At 43.4% G+C, this 16,483-nt stretch overlaps 1 protein-coding gene across 1 annotated transcript; it reads right to left on the bottom strand.

The window, feature by feature from the left end:
• Window positions 1-2,654: 2,654 nt before the first annotated feature.
• On the bottom strand, window positions 2,655-6,821 carry LOC125525642 (putative disease resistance protein At1g50180). Its single transcript, XM_048690644.1, has 3 exons — window positions 5,088-6,821; window positions 3,360-4,419; window positions 2,655-3,137 (listed from the first exon to the last, which is right to left on the bottom strand). The coding sequence occupies exons 1-2, from the start codon at window positions 6,655-6,657 to the stop codon at window positions 3,377-3,379; spliced, it is 2,613 nt and encodes an 870-aa protein (XP_048546601.1). The 5' UTR covers window positions 6,658-6,821; the 3' UTR covers window positions 2,655-3,137; window positions 3,360-3,376.
• Window positions 6,822-16,483: the final 9,662 nt, after the last annotated feature.

Raw genomic sequence — 16,483 nt, 5'->3', positions numbered from 1 at the left:
TCTGTGCCAATGTAAATACTGGTTATTTATTTACTTTTAAATTGAAATATGAAGAATATGACTCTGACAGCTAGGACCCAGTTACCAGAACCTGACAACGAGGACGCATTGTACTAGTTGACCCATTTTATATAGAAATTGAAAAATGAAACTGTTGAGAAAAAAGGCCATGACCCAAAAATAAAAATGCTGCAATGTTGGGCTTGGCCCATGTGTCTGACCATAATTAACAGGATTTTTTTTATTAAATTGGTTGAATTGTTGGCCTTGGCCCATGTAAAACACCGAAATGGACCGGGCTGATTCTTATCAACAACCTTTTCATTTGGTCGCAATTTTGCCACGTCAGCTTGCCACGTCGGATCCGACATGGTCTGGGCAGACAACTAACGACTAAAACAAAATGTCATTGAACCAACGGCCTTTTGTTTTGGTCGTTGCCTTCTACGACCTTCTCACAAAAAAGGTTGTTAATTTCCATTAAAGACGGTCAGCTTTTGATCATCTATTTTTGGTTACAAAAAGGTCGCAAATGAAAAACAATGACCTTTCAGCGACCAATAGTGATGGTCGCAAGTTGACATATTTCTTATAGTGCACCCCATCGATTGGATCGGATAGGATCGGGAGGAGGAAGATGCAGAGGCGGCAGATTGTATCGGAAATTGAAATTCAGATGCAGAGGCGGGGGGAGGGAGATGCAGATGCAAAGGCGGCAGCACCCGCAGCCTGCGCAAGTTTTTCTTCTTCTTTTGAAGCAAGCGTGCGTAGATGGAACGAAGCCCGTTTCATATAAAAACGAACAAATCAGGCCCATCCGTGCAGAGGCCCGTCTCCACATAGGTTTGTCCAATTCGGTCCAAAGCTATAAGAGCATCTACAGCCAGAAAGCATTAGCTCTCGCACAGGAATTATCGTTATCACATGTTATAATATTCTCTGATTGTCAGCGAGTGATCATTGACATACTCAGAGATACAAACATTTGTCTGATCGAGGCTTACGAACTGACATATTCTTGTAAATATTAAGTCGAAAAAGAGGAACCATGTAAAGATTTCTGGCTGAAAAGAAGAATCATATGAACGCTTCTTTAATTGCTGAACTGTTCCTGGTCCGAGTGTATTCTCTCTTTCCCTTCTCATTTTCCAGGATGTACGGAAGTGTTGCCTGAATCCAGTCAGTGTAATGATTAAAACGGAGCATGTATTTCCATGTATTCCCGATGATTTCGATGTTAAAGATTTTGCGGCTTGTCTGCCCCCTTCTGTTTGCCTTACAACAGTGAATACGTTACCTGAGCTCCAACTGAATGCATCGTTAATGTTTTGTAGAAACCCCCCTTTACCTTTGGGATCCAGTACTGCAGATCTGGAGCAAGCCATGGGAAGACTTGTTCGAGTAATCCAAACATCATGTTTGTTAGTGTGGTTACTATTCGTGATCAGCATTGCCGTGTGCTTAGACTAGGAAGGTTGAGTCAAGCTAGGATCAGTTAATTCAGCACGTACATGTGGTAGTAATGTTTGTCCGTGTAATACTAGGCTGTGTTGGCTTACATGCCATGTCCGATTTGTAATCTAAGTCTAGTACGTCTAGGTCTAGGAGTTTTCGTTAGGGCCGGTAGCTCCTCGTCCGGTCGACGCTATATATATATATATATATATATATATATATATATATATATATATATATATATATATATATATATATGCACAACAAGGTGCGTGAGTTTCGTAACACCATGGAGAAAACCAGACAAGGAAGATAAAAGAGGAAAACCAAAGGGCACGACAAAGGCCCTGGCTATCAGTTTTTTGTGCATGTGTGTTTGTCGTGTTTTGATGTGATCGATCCGTGGGCGAAACCCAACAAAGACCTGACTTGAGTTAGAGCATGAACAGAGCTGAATTCTGCTACCGAGGAAAAAAAAGGTACTCCCCCGTCGCACTAGTGTAAAAGGCAGAGAATTAAGGGACGAGCATGGAGACCTGCCGATGAGGGGCGGCGGGGGCGGCCGGTGTGTGCAAGGTTGACGGTGGTTACTCCCACGGGCCGAGAATGTATTGTGTGTGAAAGCTTGGGAGGAGGCCTGGAGCTTTTCATTGCGCCCAGCTCACCACGTTCAAAAGTGAGAAGAAAAACACATCGCAGATCAGGTAATATACAATGCATGAATCGAGACAATACTCAACGTTTGACTGAAGAGAGACCGCTAAAAAGTCTGTGTGTGGTTCTTGTTGTGATGATCCTGAAAACATGGCTTGTGTTCTTCTTCTTCTATTATGTACTGACACGACATTCAACTGTTTGGGTTATTCTCAGTGATCTGAATTGGCAATGAAAGTGCCGATTCAGGTTGTACGTAGTCTTTAATAAGGTTGTTGGCCAAAAAGAAGTGTGTTGCACTTGACTGAGGATGTCAGCTTGTAAGCATCAGACCAGTACTCCATTCAGGCAAGCACTGTATAAATGAATCAGGGTAGTATTTTGCTGCATCAACATATTGCGAGCAACTACCGTGGAGCTAACTAGCTCCTCATATTGCACATACTTCCATAGTTCCATTCTCTTTACAGTTTGTGAGACTGAAAGTAAACAAAGGGGACATATGAGTCTGGAACTTTGTGCCGAGTAACTACCATTACAAGAGAGACCATCACAACGTGCATGCCAATTGCCAAACCAGAAACCACGGTACAAACAAATTATCCTCTCAAAGCCCACTTTACAGACACACATTACATGAGGAGTTGATAACAGTGAGTGCTCTGCTCACCATGAAAAGAGAGCATGAAAGAAATACACGAACTTGCAAGGCATGCCATTGCAGAAATCGGAAATACAGGCACAATAATCGTCTTGAAGGCAGCACATGTTAGGGTAGACCAATGCCCCATTCTTATTTGTTACAATAATCGGAAATACAGGCACAATAATCGTCTTAAAGACAACATATAGGCCTATTTCATCAAACGAACACATAGACAGACTGACAGATACATGCAGGCCCGATATAACACATTCATCTCTTGCAGTCGAAGAATGCCTTCGGAATTAGGGAACAGTAACAATTAAACATGTGCGCTGCTCGTAGTTAAGCTCCATAACCACCAGACTGTTTATCCTCCAGTCACCTGCAAGAGCACCTAAGAGAATATCATTCCAGACAAACAAGGCAGTTGTGAAAGATAGAGCACAACCCACGAACAAGTTAAACAAAACAACACGTAATTAATTACGAGCATCTCGGTCCCTCCTTGTATGAAATGAAACACGGATAGCAGAAGTAAAATCAAATAAAATAAAATTAACGAGAACAGGAGGGTAGGGGAGGGACTGAGGGAATATATGGTTACCTTGCATCCTTTCTGCTTCAGCTCCTTCGATGCGTGCTGTCTTCTCCAACAGAAATCAAGGGCATACCATTTAGTTCCAGCAGATTGAGTGACGGAAGGTGCAGCAACGCCTCGGGGGCCTTTCTCATCTTACTGAACTCATCGAGTATCATGTGGGAGAGCTTTGGCATGGACCCAGCCTCGATCTTCCATTCCTTAGTGTTATGAAAGCTAGTAAGCCATAAGTTCTGGAGACGAGGAAAACCCCCGTCAGAGCATGATATGGTTTGGCCAGTGTACCCACTCAACCTCAGCACCACAAGACATGGGAGCTTCTCCAACACCGGCATCGGGTCTTGTTGAATGGAATCAGCTTCTAGAGAGAATCTTCGTAGGCTTTGTGGGAAGTGATGGCTCTCAGGAAACTTATCAAGCACATCGAATCTATGGAGCTCAACATCAACTAGGTGAGGCATGTTTGCTAATATATTCACCATTTCCGAAGGCATGCGTGACCTTGTGACCCACACCTTAGGCTCGCATCTCAATGACAAGTCTGTTAGTTGAGTCATTTGGCCCAAAAACATCATCATATCAAGATTGAAGACTTTCCCCATAGTGGCAAAAGTAGCATTTTCAACTGTAAGCTTTAACCGGAAGGTCTTGAGCTCATTTTGATGCACACCCCTTGGTGGAAAAAATTCATCAGAGAGGTAAACATGCCTTAGAGAAGGGATATTCCACATAGATTTTGGTACCAGTGCATGTGTGTTCCTCATATCAATAGTTCGCAAGTAAAGGAGTTGTCCAATTGATGAAGGGAGGGTCACACGTCTACATCTTATCAACTTGAGGCATCTTAGATGAATGCACCCACCTATTGCCCTAGAGGAATCCCTTAGGCTTGAGTCTTCAATGTGAAGAACACGAAGAAATCTGAGTTTAGGAAGGGATATTGATCGAAGATGAAACCCAATTAGAGCTCGGAGATTACGTGATGCCTGCAAATTCTGACCATTGAAGTGCTGATAACAGTAACGATATGATATCGTGATATCAGTTGATATTGCACCAACTTGGCCTGCAAAATTTTGTATGCCATTTGTCAGCAAGAGGCCACATGATTGCGCTGTATCAAAGAGAGATTCATCCACATGCCAATTCTAAGGAGCCAATTCCCCCATACCACTGGTTACTTACTTATTTCTCCCTCGGCACCATAAAATGTGTAAAAATACCATTTTGGTCCCAAAGGCAAAAAAAATGTTCTCTTTATACCACTAGACTGCTGCATATAAAAATGCATCTTTAGGTAGTACGGTTTCTTTGATTTGAGACACACACACACGCGCGCGCGCACACACACACAGAGAGAGAGAGAGAGATGTAAAGTAAATAAAGTTTAAGGACGGTAAAACATTGGCTTCTAGTGTGTAAATTTTGACAAAATCTTTGCAAGCATTTGTCTTCTAGGCAAGATTTCTCTGCAAGGATGATTTAAGTGGTTTTCTACAACAACAACAACAAAAACTAACAACTCATATGTGAGATAATGGAGCTCCTCTAACTGAAAGTAAAAAAAATGAATAGAGAAAATTAAAAGACTTTATGCAGTGATAGGTAAGGAATAAGCTTTGATTTTACTAGTGGCATAAATGAAATTAGGCTATTTAGGAGTGACATGTAGGAGTTTTAGTACTATTAAATACAAAATAAAACTATATGAAAAGAGATGAAGGGCAACATGACCTGAAGTTTTGTCGATGACAACAAGAAAACTATCTTTTCTTGCCTCTTCTATGCACCAATCACGTAAAATATCATGAACCCTTATTTTCTCAATCCATCCATGTGCCTCACTTCTACCAGTAACCTGCACAAGGCTTCTCTGGGCCAACTCGGCTACATACTTGCGTGCTGTTTCTTCTAGTTTATGATTTCGTGTGTGTGGAATGAAGCCTTCTGCTATCCATAATTCCATAAGATCCGACACATAAATTTCGTAATCCTCAGGAAAAGCAGCAATATAGAGAAAACAGGATCGTAAATAATGATTTGGCAGGTCCTTGTAACTACGAGCTAGTATGTTTTGCATCATCTCTCCATTTTTTGTTGCAGGCCAATCCAACAGTATATCAGTCCATGCTTGTTTATTTAGGTTTTTATATAGATAACCCCCCAAAATTGCAAGTGCAAGTGGCAATCCGTCACATTTCTTTGCAAGCTTTCTTCCAAGTTTTTCAAACTCATCCACATGAGCTATAGCAGACCTTTTATACAATGGTAAAGCTTTTCTACTAAAGAGTTCCCAACTCCTCTCTTCATCTAACTTCTTCAAAGAATGAACATAGGTTGGCATCTGAACATGACGTGCAACATCTTCTTTCCGTGTGGTTAATAGTATCCTACTACCATTAGTTGCATCTGGAAAGGCAGTAATGGTTCTGTTTAATTGCTCCCATGTATCTGTTTCCCACACATCGTCAAGAACTACTAAGTATCTTTTTTTGAACAAAAGATTATGGATCTTCTTTCCCACCTCGTACTCATCCATTTTATCAATTGACTCATCTCTCCTCTCCATTATTTGTTTTAGAATATCCTTTAGTAAATCAATGACCTTGTACTTTTGAGATACAGTAACCCAAGCAATTGTATCAAAGTGTAGTTTGACTCTATCTGAAGTGTAGACTTTTCTAGCAAGTGTTGTTTTTCCTGCCCCACCCATAGCAACGATGGAGATAGCACTAAGGCTCTTCTCTGCCTCCACTAACTTCCCCGCTATTTCTTTGTACTCACCCTCAAAGCCAACAACTACAATTTCTTCAATGTTTTGATGCATAGGGCCATAATCTAGTTGGAACTCATCATCAAGATGAACATTTTCTATTGAAGTATTCCCCAAATCAACTATTTTCAGACGGTTTGCACTTTCAAATATATCAGAAATCTTCCTTTTGATCCGTTGGATTTCGACACCAATTTCGTGAAGGGTAGTCAAATCACTTGGTAGGCGAGCATACCTTGCAATGGCACCCATGAATCCCTTCTTCAATCTGTTTCTCTTCTGCATGTTCTCAGCGGCTTCAATGGCATTGTCGGCCTCATACGCCACATCTCTGATCTGGCTGACCAAGACAACAATACTTTCATCTCCCCGCCTCCGTTTGTTGTTGGCGTCTCGGAGGAAGCCTTGCAGCCGCTTGAGCTCATCCTTGAGGAACTCCACTTCTAGGCTAACTCCACATAGGAGCGTGGTCTCCTGAACCGCAAGGGTGCTGACATTGCCGAGCACGGCGCCGACGGCCGACTCGGCCATTACTTCTCCTTGTCTCCGGGTATTTGCTCGGTGTCGCAAATGGAATGCTAAGTTGGTATATCAAAGATGAGTGGATGGAAGAATAATGCATGTGTGCTTTAGGAAGGCATGGTGTTTGGCTTTGTATTGCTTCTGGTCTCCATCTTGATGATGGTATATGTGTACGTGATAGAACAATGAATCTGAGAAAGGAGCACGACAAGAATGCCTTGTTGTTCCGAGGAGGGTTAACCAATTGATAGATTGGTTTTTAGAATAGAATCTTCCTTTACTCCACCATCACGGCACGAATGATTAGGATGCAAGTTAAAGCAAAGAAGGCTCCCCTGTACACACGGTATGCCTTGCTTGAGATGGGGTCTTAGCATCACCTCACGAAGGACCCTTTGCTACTCTAATTTATTTAATCCCTGACTATATTCAGGGTACCCTGGTCAGGCTCAAACAAGCGTAAACGTCGATAAATAGTTAACCATGATTCAGGATACGGAGTACTCTGCAGTTGATATGTTCTGTTGGTCTGCAGAAGCAAATGCCATGGAGCTTGTATTTCTCATACAACATGATTCAAATGGTTCGTCCAGTATCTGCAACCCCCACAGTTCGACAGCTCAGATCAATTATATGCTCTTATCTCTCATGTGAAAAGAAAAGGTAAGAGGGAACATGTTAAAACTACTCCTGTTGTAATGAGAATACACTGTATTAAATTAGGGGTAAGTGAATACATGATGTGTTTGGTTCATGCAAGGGAATAGGAAGCCGTGGAGTACAGTCACTGGCCTTGTAGAAGAAGCCGGAGGTCTGGAGGACAGATGGCTCATGACGGAAAATGAGATCACCAGCCATTCACAACAACGCTACTGTTCATGGCGGCGAAGCAAGATCGGCGGCACTGCCCACGGCGGCCGTGGTGGCGGCAGCGGTAAGAGAGATCGATGGCGCTACCCACGGCGGCAGTGGCGGCGGCGGTGAAGAGAGATCAGCGGCCCTCGAGGTGGAGAAACAGTCGCTGCTTGGCCCTCGTGGCGAAGAAAACGATCAGCACAAGCAGTGTTATTCGATACCAGGCTTTATCGGGTGTTTTCGATTATGTGAACACTAGTAGAAAAAGAACCATTTGTTTCGGTTCTAGAGGACCTTTAGTACCGGGACTAAAGGCCGTCCAGGTGGCCGCTGTCTGGAGCTTCACTTTTAGTCCCAGTTGGTAACACCAACCGGTACTAAAGGTATTTTTACGAAAGAAAATTTTGAATTTTTTTTTTAAAATGGATTTTCAAATTTTTAAATTAATTTTCAATTTAATCTCTAATCACCCCTTATCACTGCTCTATTTAACCTCTAATCTCTAATCACCCATTATCATTTCAAATCATCTAACTTCCCGACCGGTCACCCATCCTCTCACTACTCCAGCCCGAACACGCTTAACTTTTGGGTTCTATTCCCCCCTTGTTTCCAAGTCTGCACTTGTTGTTTTCCTGACAATACACTATTAGGGAAAAAAGGCTAGCAGCAGCGCGGGTTTTAGGCCTATCAGCAGCGCGGGTGCCCGCGCTACCAATAAGGCGCTACAGCTAACTCTTAGTAGTAGCGCTGCCTGTATCCGCGCTACCACTATTGACTATAACAGCAGCGCTTTTCAGTAACGCGCTGCTATTACTTAGCTGTAGCGATTTCCCAGTCCAGCGCTACTGTTATATCTTTCACCATTTCCCCATTCCAGCTTCGATAAACTGCAATTTCCAGATACTAGGTACTACTAGATATCAATTTCATAAAGCATTATAGGTACTAGGTAGTACTCCCTCGGTTCGAAATTACTCGTCGTGGTTTCAGTTCAAATTTGAACTCAAACCACGACGAGTAATTTGGAACCGAGGGAGTACTAGATAACAATTTCATATATACTCAACATGCATCCTCAAGCAGTACAAGGTGACATCGACGACAATCATCATATTTAGTTCTAGATGATATCGACGACGATCATCATATGTAGTTCTACATGATATCGACGACGATCATCATATGTAGTTCTAGATGATATAGCCACACACACATATGTAGTTCTAGATGATATCGACGACGATCATCATCCTCAAGCCTGGGCGGTGGGTGTTCCTGATAGTAATTAGGATGGCCTGTCCAGCACGAAGATTCTTGCCAACGAGGAATCTCTTCCACCCAACCGAGTTCAAGTGTGTGCGACCATGTGTGTCCATGCGGTAAGTACATGTGGTGACGGAGCCCCTTGCGGTAAGGCGTAGTCCAACTGAGCCTTCTTCATCAGGCTCGATACCACAACTCACAGATAGGTTCTTTGGCAATCTCTGAATAAGAAAAACATATCAATTAATAAATAGCCTCACACATACTCTTGCAAATATATTTCTATTAAGTCTAGATTTCTACACTATCAAAAGACACAGTACTACGCATTTGTACTAATTAATCATGAATTCTACTAATAAGTATATATATGGATTATCTACACTATTAATAGTTCCTTGGATTCTACACTAATAAGCATGTGATCAGACTCTACACTAAAGTATATCATCGACTAGATTCCACAAAGCATATCATTGGATTCACTAAGCATATAATCAGATAATTTGCATTTGTAAGTATAACAATAAAGCATATATATATCATCAAATTACTACATGCAGCACGTATAACATACCATTTCATGCCGATCGACCATGGTACTTGTCAGGCGGGTCACGAATGGCACCCCGACAAAGTCATCACGTGGCGGAATTATGTCCCATAGGTTGCACACCTCCTCCTCGCTCAGCCTAATTCTTTGAGCTATGATGGCTTCATGAAGTGGGTTCTCATCATCTTCATTGAGTGGGTCCTCATTATCTTCATCATCTTCGTCATCTTCATCATCTTCCACCAGGTTGATATAAATGACAACCAGCTTGGGTCTTTCTGCTCTGAAGGAGAATCTAATCAACTCACCACCAGTAAGACGCATGCGAGCGAGGAAACGGGCCCATCCATCTCCTCCAATCTGCGACATATTGCGTCCTTTCTCGACCTCCATAGTGTACGGCCCCCTAGGAGCCTCAAATGTCACAGTGTCTCCTGTCAGCTTGTTGAATTTCAACCTCACATTGCATGGGACGATCTGTGTAAGAAAAGCAAAATGACACAATGCAGTAATGCCAACACTAAAAATAAAATAGTTGTTACATTTCATCTAATTTCTTACCGCCGCATGACGAAAACTCGGATGGAAGTAGATGCCGAACAGCTTGCCAGTTGCAAGGCTGCTGACGCACCTTGACTTGCACAGTCGACATAATGGTGCTGGTGGTGGCGCCATTTTCCTAAAGCAATATGAGCAAAGGATTAACGATTCACTTCACAGGAAACAAGTGACAAATTTAACTAAATTGGCACCACTAAATCACTAATAACTAGCATACTAAATCCACTAGCATACTAATATCCACTAGCATACTAAATCAACTAAAATCAAAATTTCTAAAATCAACTAGCCTACTAAATCAACTAATCAACTAGCCTACTAAATACTAAATCAAATGTTTAAATCAACTAAATCAACTAGCCTACTAATCAACTGAATCATATCAACTAAATCAAAATGTTACATATGAAAGCCTACTAAATCAAAAATGTATTCAGGAGGAGGACAAGGAGGGCGACTCGAGAGAGAAGATAGTAAGGACGGAGGAGGAAGGCAGAGCGAGGAGGGGCCGACCGGCGGCGAGTGGAGGGAGGACAGATCGAGGAGGAAGGCGGAGCGAGGAGGGGGGCGCCAGCGGCGAGTGGAGGGAGGACGGAGGAGGAGGCCGGTACCGAGTCCAGCGAGGAGGATGAGGCGACAGCGGCGCAGATCGGGGGAGGGGCGACAGGGGAGGACCGGCGGCGCGGGAGGCGAGGAGGAGACCGTGAGTGTGTGTGAGTGTGATCTGTGGATGAGGCTAGTGAGTGGGGGGAGATGGAATGGAATAGCAGTAGCGCGCTATAGGTAAACGCGCTACTGCTAAACTACCTATCAGTAATGCCTTTCGGCCTGAACACGCTACTGCTATGTGTCAGTATGTAAAAATAGACATAGACATAAAAAATACGCTGCTGCTACGTTACGCTGAATGCGCTGAATGCTCATTGATTTTTGTAGTTAATTTAGCAGTAGCGATTATTGCCTAAATGCGCTGCTGCTACATTACGTAGCAGTAGCGCTGTTTATTTTAACGCGCTGCTGCTATAACTGGCCTTGCGGCGGCGGCGTGTGAATTTTAGCAGTAGCGCTTCTTGGAGTGCATGCGCTACTGATAAACTTGTTTCAGCAGCGAGTTTCCATGGCCCGCGCTACTGCTACTTAGCAGCAGCGCCTGATTTTAAAGCGCGCTGCTGGTAAGATTCTGTGTATAGGCTTTTCCTAGTAGTGATAATAAGATGTCAATCCTATTAATCCTCAGGAGTTTAGCTTGAGCATGAAGTCACATGATTCACTGTTTGAGTTTGAAACTATTATTCTAAAAAAAAATAATTATTTGACCAAAATTATTATAGTAATATTTCTTAAATAAGTAGTTTGACCAGATTTGATCAAAATTCAAAAAATTGAAATAATTATTTAGTAACACTAATATTCTTGAATAATTATGTAGTAACATTAATATTTCTTGAATAAGTAGTTTGACCACAGTTTGATCAGATTTGACCAAAATTCAAAAAACTGTAATAATTATTTAGTAACACTAATATTCTTGAATAATTATTTAGTAACACTAATACTTCTTGAATAAGTAGTTTGACCTGATTTAACCAAAATTCAAATAGAAAAACTAAAATTTGAGCATAACTTTTTTTCTTTTTAGAATTTGAGGATTCTAAAAATTTACAAACAGGCCGTAGGCATCATTTTCTTTTGCTTTTTACAAAACTGAAAAGGCAATCCACGGGAGGGGGGTTACAATTTGAAAATCCGGAACTAAAGGGCGGTTCGTGTCTCAAACCGGGACTAAAAGTCTAATATTTAGTCCCGGTTTAAGATACGAACCGGGACTAAAGGGCATCGCACCCTTTAGTGGCAGTTCGTGTCTCAAACCGGGACTAAAGGGCTCATTTGAACCGGGACTAATGCCTTTAGCCGCATGAACCGGGACCAATGCTCACATTAGTCCCGGTTCGTGACTGAATTGGGACTAATGGGCTTATCTGGCCCGAACGAAAGCCCTATTTTCTACTAGTGAAAGGATGGTTTGCGATTACATGGGACCTGAAACCGACGCGGCCGAAACAAATGCAGGTAATGTAATCGCTAACCAGTGCTTTCGCGAGACATCGAAAATGTCACGAACCAAACGCGTCGTAATTTTTAATGGCTGCATCCGCTTTTAGCACTGTTCTTGGGAATGTGACCAGTCTTGCAGTTCAGGAGGCCAAATTCTTGTATGGAATCTCCCCTGAAGTAGGGCTCTTAAAAGATGATCACATGCGGCTACAGGGCTACCTTAGAGATGCTAACAAGAAACAAAGGCTGGGAAATGATAGAGTTGATATCCTGGTCAGCCAGATTAAGGCAGCATCATATGAGGCGGAGAATGTCATCGAAACCGCGGATCACATGGATAAGAGAAACCGGCTCAAGACGGGCTTCATGGGTACTATTTTTCCCTTGACTGGAGATATCGCTACAAGATTAAGGATTTCCTTCGCTACAAGATTTAGAACTTCTCAAGTGTGTTTCCCTTGACTACATGATGGAAGAGGGGACACTGCCAAAGCTCTCAACCCTGGGGACTTGCTGGGTGCACAAGAATCAGCAGACTCCCTGAGGGTTTGTTGCATATTCCACACCCCATCGGTTTAAGACTGATTTATATGTCAAAGATTTCACAAAATGACGACACGTGGAAGGAGTTGTCCTGGAAAGGATGAGAGGTACACCCAGTACATAGCTTAAGGAAATATTATTGTTTGGAAGCAATCAGTTAATGCTAGTTAGTTTCAGGGTCAGCTCACTTTGTTAAGTTATTTTATGTTGTACATGTGTCATTTTGTGCAGGTCCATGAGTGTCTCTGTTAATAACGAGTAAATTACACAAAACCATCACTTTGAGGGCTAGGTTTGCAGAAAACACTAGATTACTTTTTTTGCAAAAAAACACCATGTCTACCGTAAATATTTTGCAAAAGACACTGATCGACGAATTTGGCTCAATTAAACACGTTTATGACAGTTGGGTCCCTCTTTTCACTAACGTGGCATAACGTTTTGCTAAAGACAGTGCTAGATGGGTCAAAAAGCAAAAACACCCCAACATTCTTCAACGTGCCGCCCAGGCCCCCGTGTCCTTGGACTTTATCCAGCCACTGGTCAGCCACGCGCCCGCAGCCGCCCAAGTTAACCGGACCTCCAATCCATGGACCTCGTTTGTCGCGCCGCCGCCGCCATGGTTGAAGACCGGCACCGCTTGACCTCCTCAACTTCTGGCCAATGAGCTCCAAGCACCCCACGCACCCGGATCCGACCAGAGCACCACCACCTCATCCGGATCCGGCAAGGGATACCACGCCCCCGCACCGGTTTGGCATCCTACGCCAAGGAGATGCCTAGCGCTGCCAACGTTGACCGCCCCAGCCAGCGTCGCGCAGTGCAGATCCGACAGCCCTTGGTCGCAGCGGCCCTCGCGCAATGCAGATCCGACGACCCTCCATCTGGTGGCCTCCTTGATGAGCTCATGGCCGTCAGGCGCGATCGACGATAGGCAGGTAGGGGTCGCAACGAGGGAACCCGAGCTTCCTGACGAGCCGCCGCTCGGGTGTGGCCTCCTGCGCGAAGGAGAAGGCAAGCGCCGCCAGCGTTGACTGCACCAACCAGCAGCATGGGATGCACATTGCTTTTTTACTTTTTGATCCAGGGGTGCAGATGAAAAATCTAAGGACTAATTTGTAAATTTGGATTAAAATTTATCTCACACGAAATGTTATGCCACGCAGGCAAAAATGGGCCCCAATTGTCATAAACGTGCTCAACCGAGTTAAATCCGCCGATCAGTGTTATTTGCAAAATGTTTACGATAGATATGGTGTTTTTTGCAAAAAAAAAATATAACGTAGTGTTTTCTGCAAACCTAGTCCTTAAAGTGATGATTTTGTGCAATTTACTCGTTAATAACGGAGGAGGGCGGACATGTTTCCCAGTTCCCATGGTAATTCTCAGATGTTATTCACCCACGGTATACATACGACACAAGATTATCGGAAGAAGAATCTTTCTCGGATGGGTCAATCCGTCGACTCTAGCGACATACATACTATCAGATATATATTCTCGGATGCTAATTCCAAGACTGAATGTAATATCGAACTATCGATAGTAAAAATGCCTTGTACATTTAAACGTACTATGTCATGATCACCTTTGTATTTATTTATTATCCAGATTCAATAGTGTTGTTTAATTGTATGTATGCTTGCAAGTTGATCAACTGAAGCATAGCACCCTTCCCGCGACAAGGCCGTTACTAGTTGACGTCGATCTTCTCGATCCACAGTTCCACACCCTTGGTCCGGAAACGCAATGCAAGATTAAGGAGTCCAACGAGGTTGTTGAGCTCACGTGGGCGACCCATTGTCGGCTCATAGAAAGATACAACCCCATTTGCACTTACAAAAACATCCACTTGTAAATCTTGAGAATTGAGCATCATAGTATTCTTCAAGACATACGTTAGGCCCTTTCTAATGTTTCATCTTGTACGGGTGCTAAGGTTGCCAACTAAGCAAAAAAATAATATGGCATGCTAGTTAAGAGGAGAGAGAGTAGTATGGTGACCCGAAAAAACAATGCTAAGTACGTGTATCTTAGTGGAAGCACAATCCTCTGTCTACAATTAATTAAATGCATGAAGTTTAGCGTTCAAAAGCTTAACACCTTTGCATTGGGATCTTGATTTGCTAAGGCATTTAATATACTTAGCACCTCATCTAAGCACCTTTGTATTGGAAGAGGTCTTATGATCGCTGGACCGCTGGTACCAAGATAGTATATAATATTTTACGCTAGAAACAGGCAAGAGGGAATCAATGACTACTCGATGCATGTCGTGTGGATGCTGCAGAATACAATAGAAACATGTGCAGAAGGCACGCAGCAGCAGCCGCAGCAGGTAGAGGCGCGCCAAGCTCCTCGATCTGAACATAGCTTTGACTCAAGTCTTCACACCAGCAGACACACTCGCCCACCCAGCTAGCTAGCTACTCTGCATGCTCCGGCCACCGCTCGACGATGATCTGAGCGGCCTTGATCGAGCTTAACCAGGTCGAAAACCCTCCGGCCCACAGGCGGAGCTCTCGGTAGGGCGAGGACGGGCGCCCGCCCTACCTTGATTTGCCGGGGAAGAAAATTACGTATAGGTATACGTATGTGTAGTTGTGTACTCGCTCTGATTCATCGATAGTTCCTGAAAAAATCGTTGTCTTGTTGGGTCGTGAGTCAGTGAGCAGCGATTCTGTCCTCCAAGGTTCCAGCCGTCCAATGCAGCGAGGCTGGCGGCCGGCTGGAGCGGCGAGGGCGGCGGTCAGCGTCTACACCCGGCCTGCAGCCCCCTCATCGACTCCGTGTTCTTTTTTTCCATCCATGTTCTGTTTTCTCTTTTTGTAGTCGTGTGTACACTAGTGGCTGGAGATTCATAACAGATTGACGAAATTTTCTAATTAAAAACAGTGAGAATGTGTGATATGTGATGGTAATTACTCAGTGCTTTACAGTCATTTTTGTATGTGCTATGCTTTGTGATAGAAATTTGTCTGAATATTGATGACAAATTGACAATTGCTGATTAAAAACAGTGAGTGTGTGTGGGTGGCGCAGTGGCGTTGCCAACTTTGTTGGCGAAGGGAAAACATGGATATGAAGGGGAAGGGCTAGCAAAGGCAAAGGGGAGGCGTGTAATTTTTTGAATTTTAGTGGCATTTTCAACTAAAAGTATTTGTGTGCACTACTATTGTCTTTTGAAATTTCTTTTGTGCTTTAGAGTTCACCCCACCTTAGAAAAAATTCATCCTCCGCCACTGCTCCGGCTGGTGACGGTTAGTAACTCTATCCCTTCTTGCTCATCTCCCCTGCTCAAATGCTCATCACTTCTTGCCCCCTCTCCCCTCAGATCCATGCATTTCTAGCTAGTGGTGCTGAAGTTAACTGCCAGCTCATGTTCTTGGATGATACTATCATTACACTGAAGGGAGCTTCATTTGAGTCGAACTATAGAATAAAAAAAGTCTTCTGCCGCCACCCGTGCCTAGTTTTTCTTAGTGGTTCATTGTCGGAGTCGGAGCTGAGATGTCTAGTATTGGTTGTATGGAGTGTTGTGCTGCAGCTTTTAGGCTGTTGTTTTTTCTTTTTACTTTTGATCTTCGGATCCTCTGGTCCTAGGACCTTCACCATCTTGTTGTTTTCCGTTGCTTCTTGCTATTATCAATGAATGCCAGTGATGCTGGATCTTTCAAAAAAAAGTCTTCTGCCGAAGGAGATCTGAGCGGCGTGGATCGAGCTCAAGGAGAAGACCCTCCTTTTTTTCGATAAAGGGCATTCTTTATTGACTCGTAATGTCGCATCATGCGGATGCAAAACATAACGAGTACATATTCGGTCTCTGCATAACTAAGATGCACACAGCCAAAAAGAAGAAAAAAAGACCCAAAGGGTCAATGGGCGAGGCAAACGACACACTGCAACAAAACATCAACTACTACCACTGTCATTGGCAACACCCGGACGACGAGAAGGTTGTCCTAACAGCAACGCCTTCAACAAGGAAATGGTGCATGAACA

Source organism: Triticum urartu, chromosome 7 (genome assembly GCF_003073215.2).
Source record: "Triticum urartu cultivar G1812 chromosome 7, Tu2.1, whole genome shotgun sequence".
Lineage (NCBI taxonomy): Eukaryota > Viridiplantae > Streptophyta > Magnoliopsida > Poales > Poaceae > Triticum > Triticum urartu.
Note: the sequence above shows the minus strand (reverse complement) of the source record. Positions and strands in the feature narration are given on the sequence as shown.

Coding starts and splice junctions, on each gene's coding strand:
- LOC125525642 (XM_048690644.1), bottom strand. CDS start 6,657: ATGGCCGAGTCGGCCGTCGGCGCCGTGCTCGGCAATGTCAGCACCCTT. Junction 4,420..5,087: donor TGTCATCGACAAAACTTCAG/GTCATGTTGCCC, acceptor AAAATTTTGCAG/GCCAAGTTGGTGCAATATCA.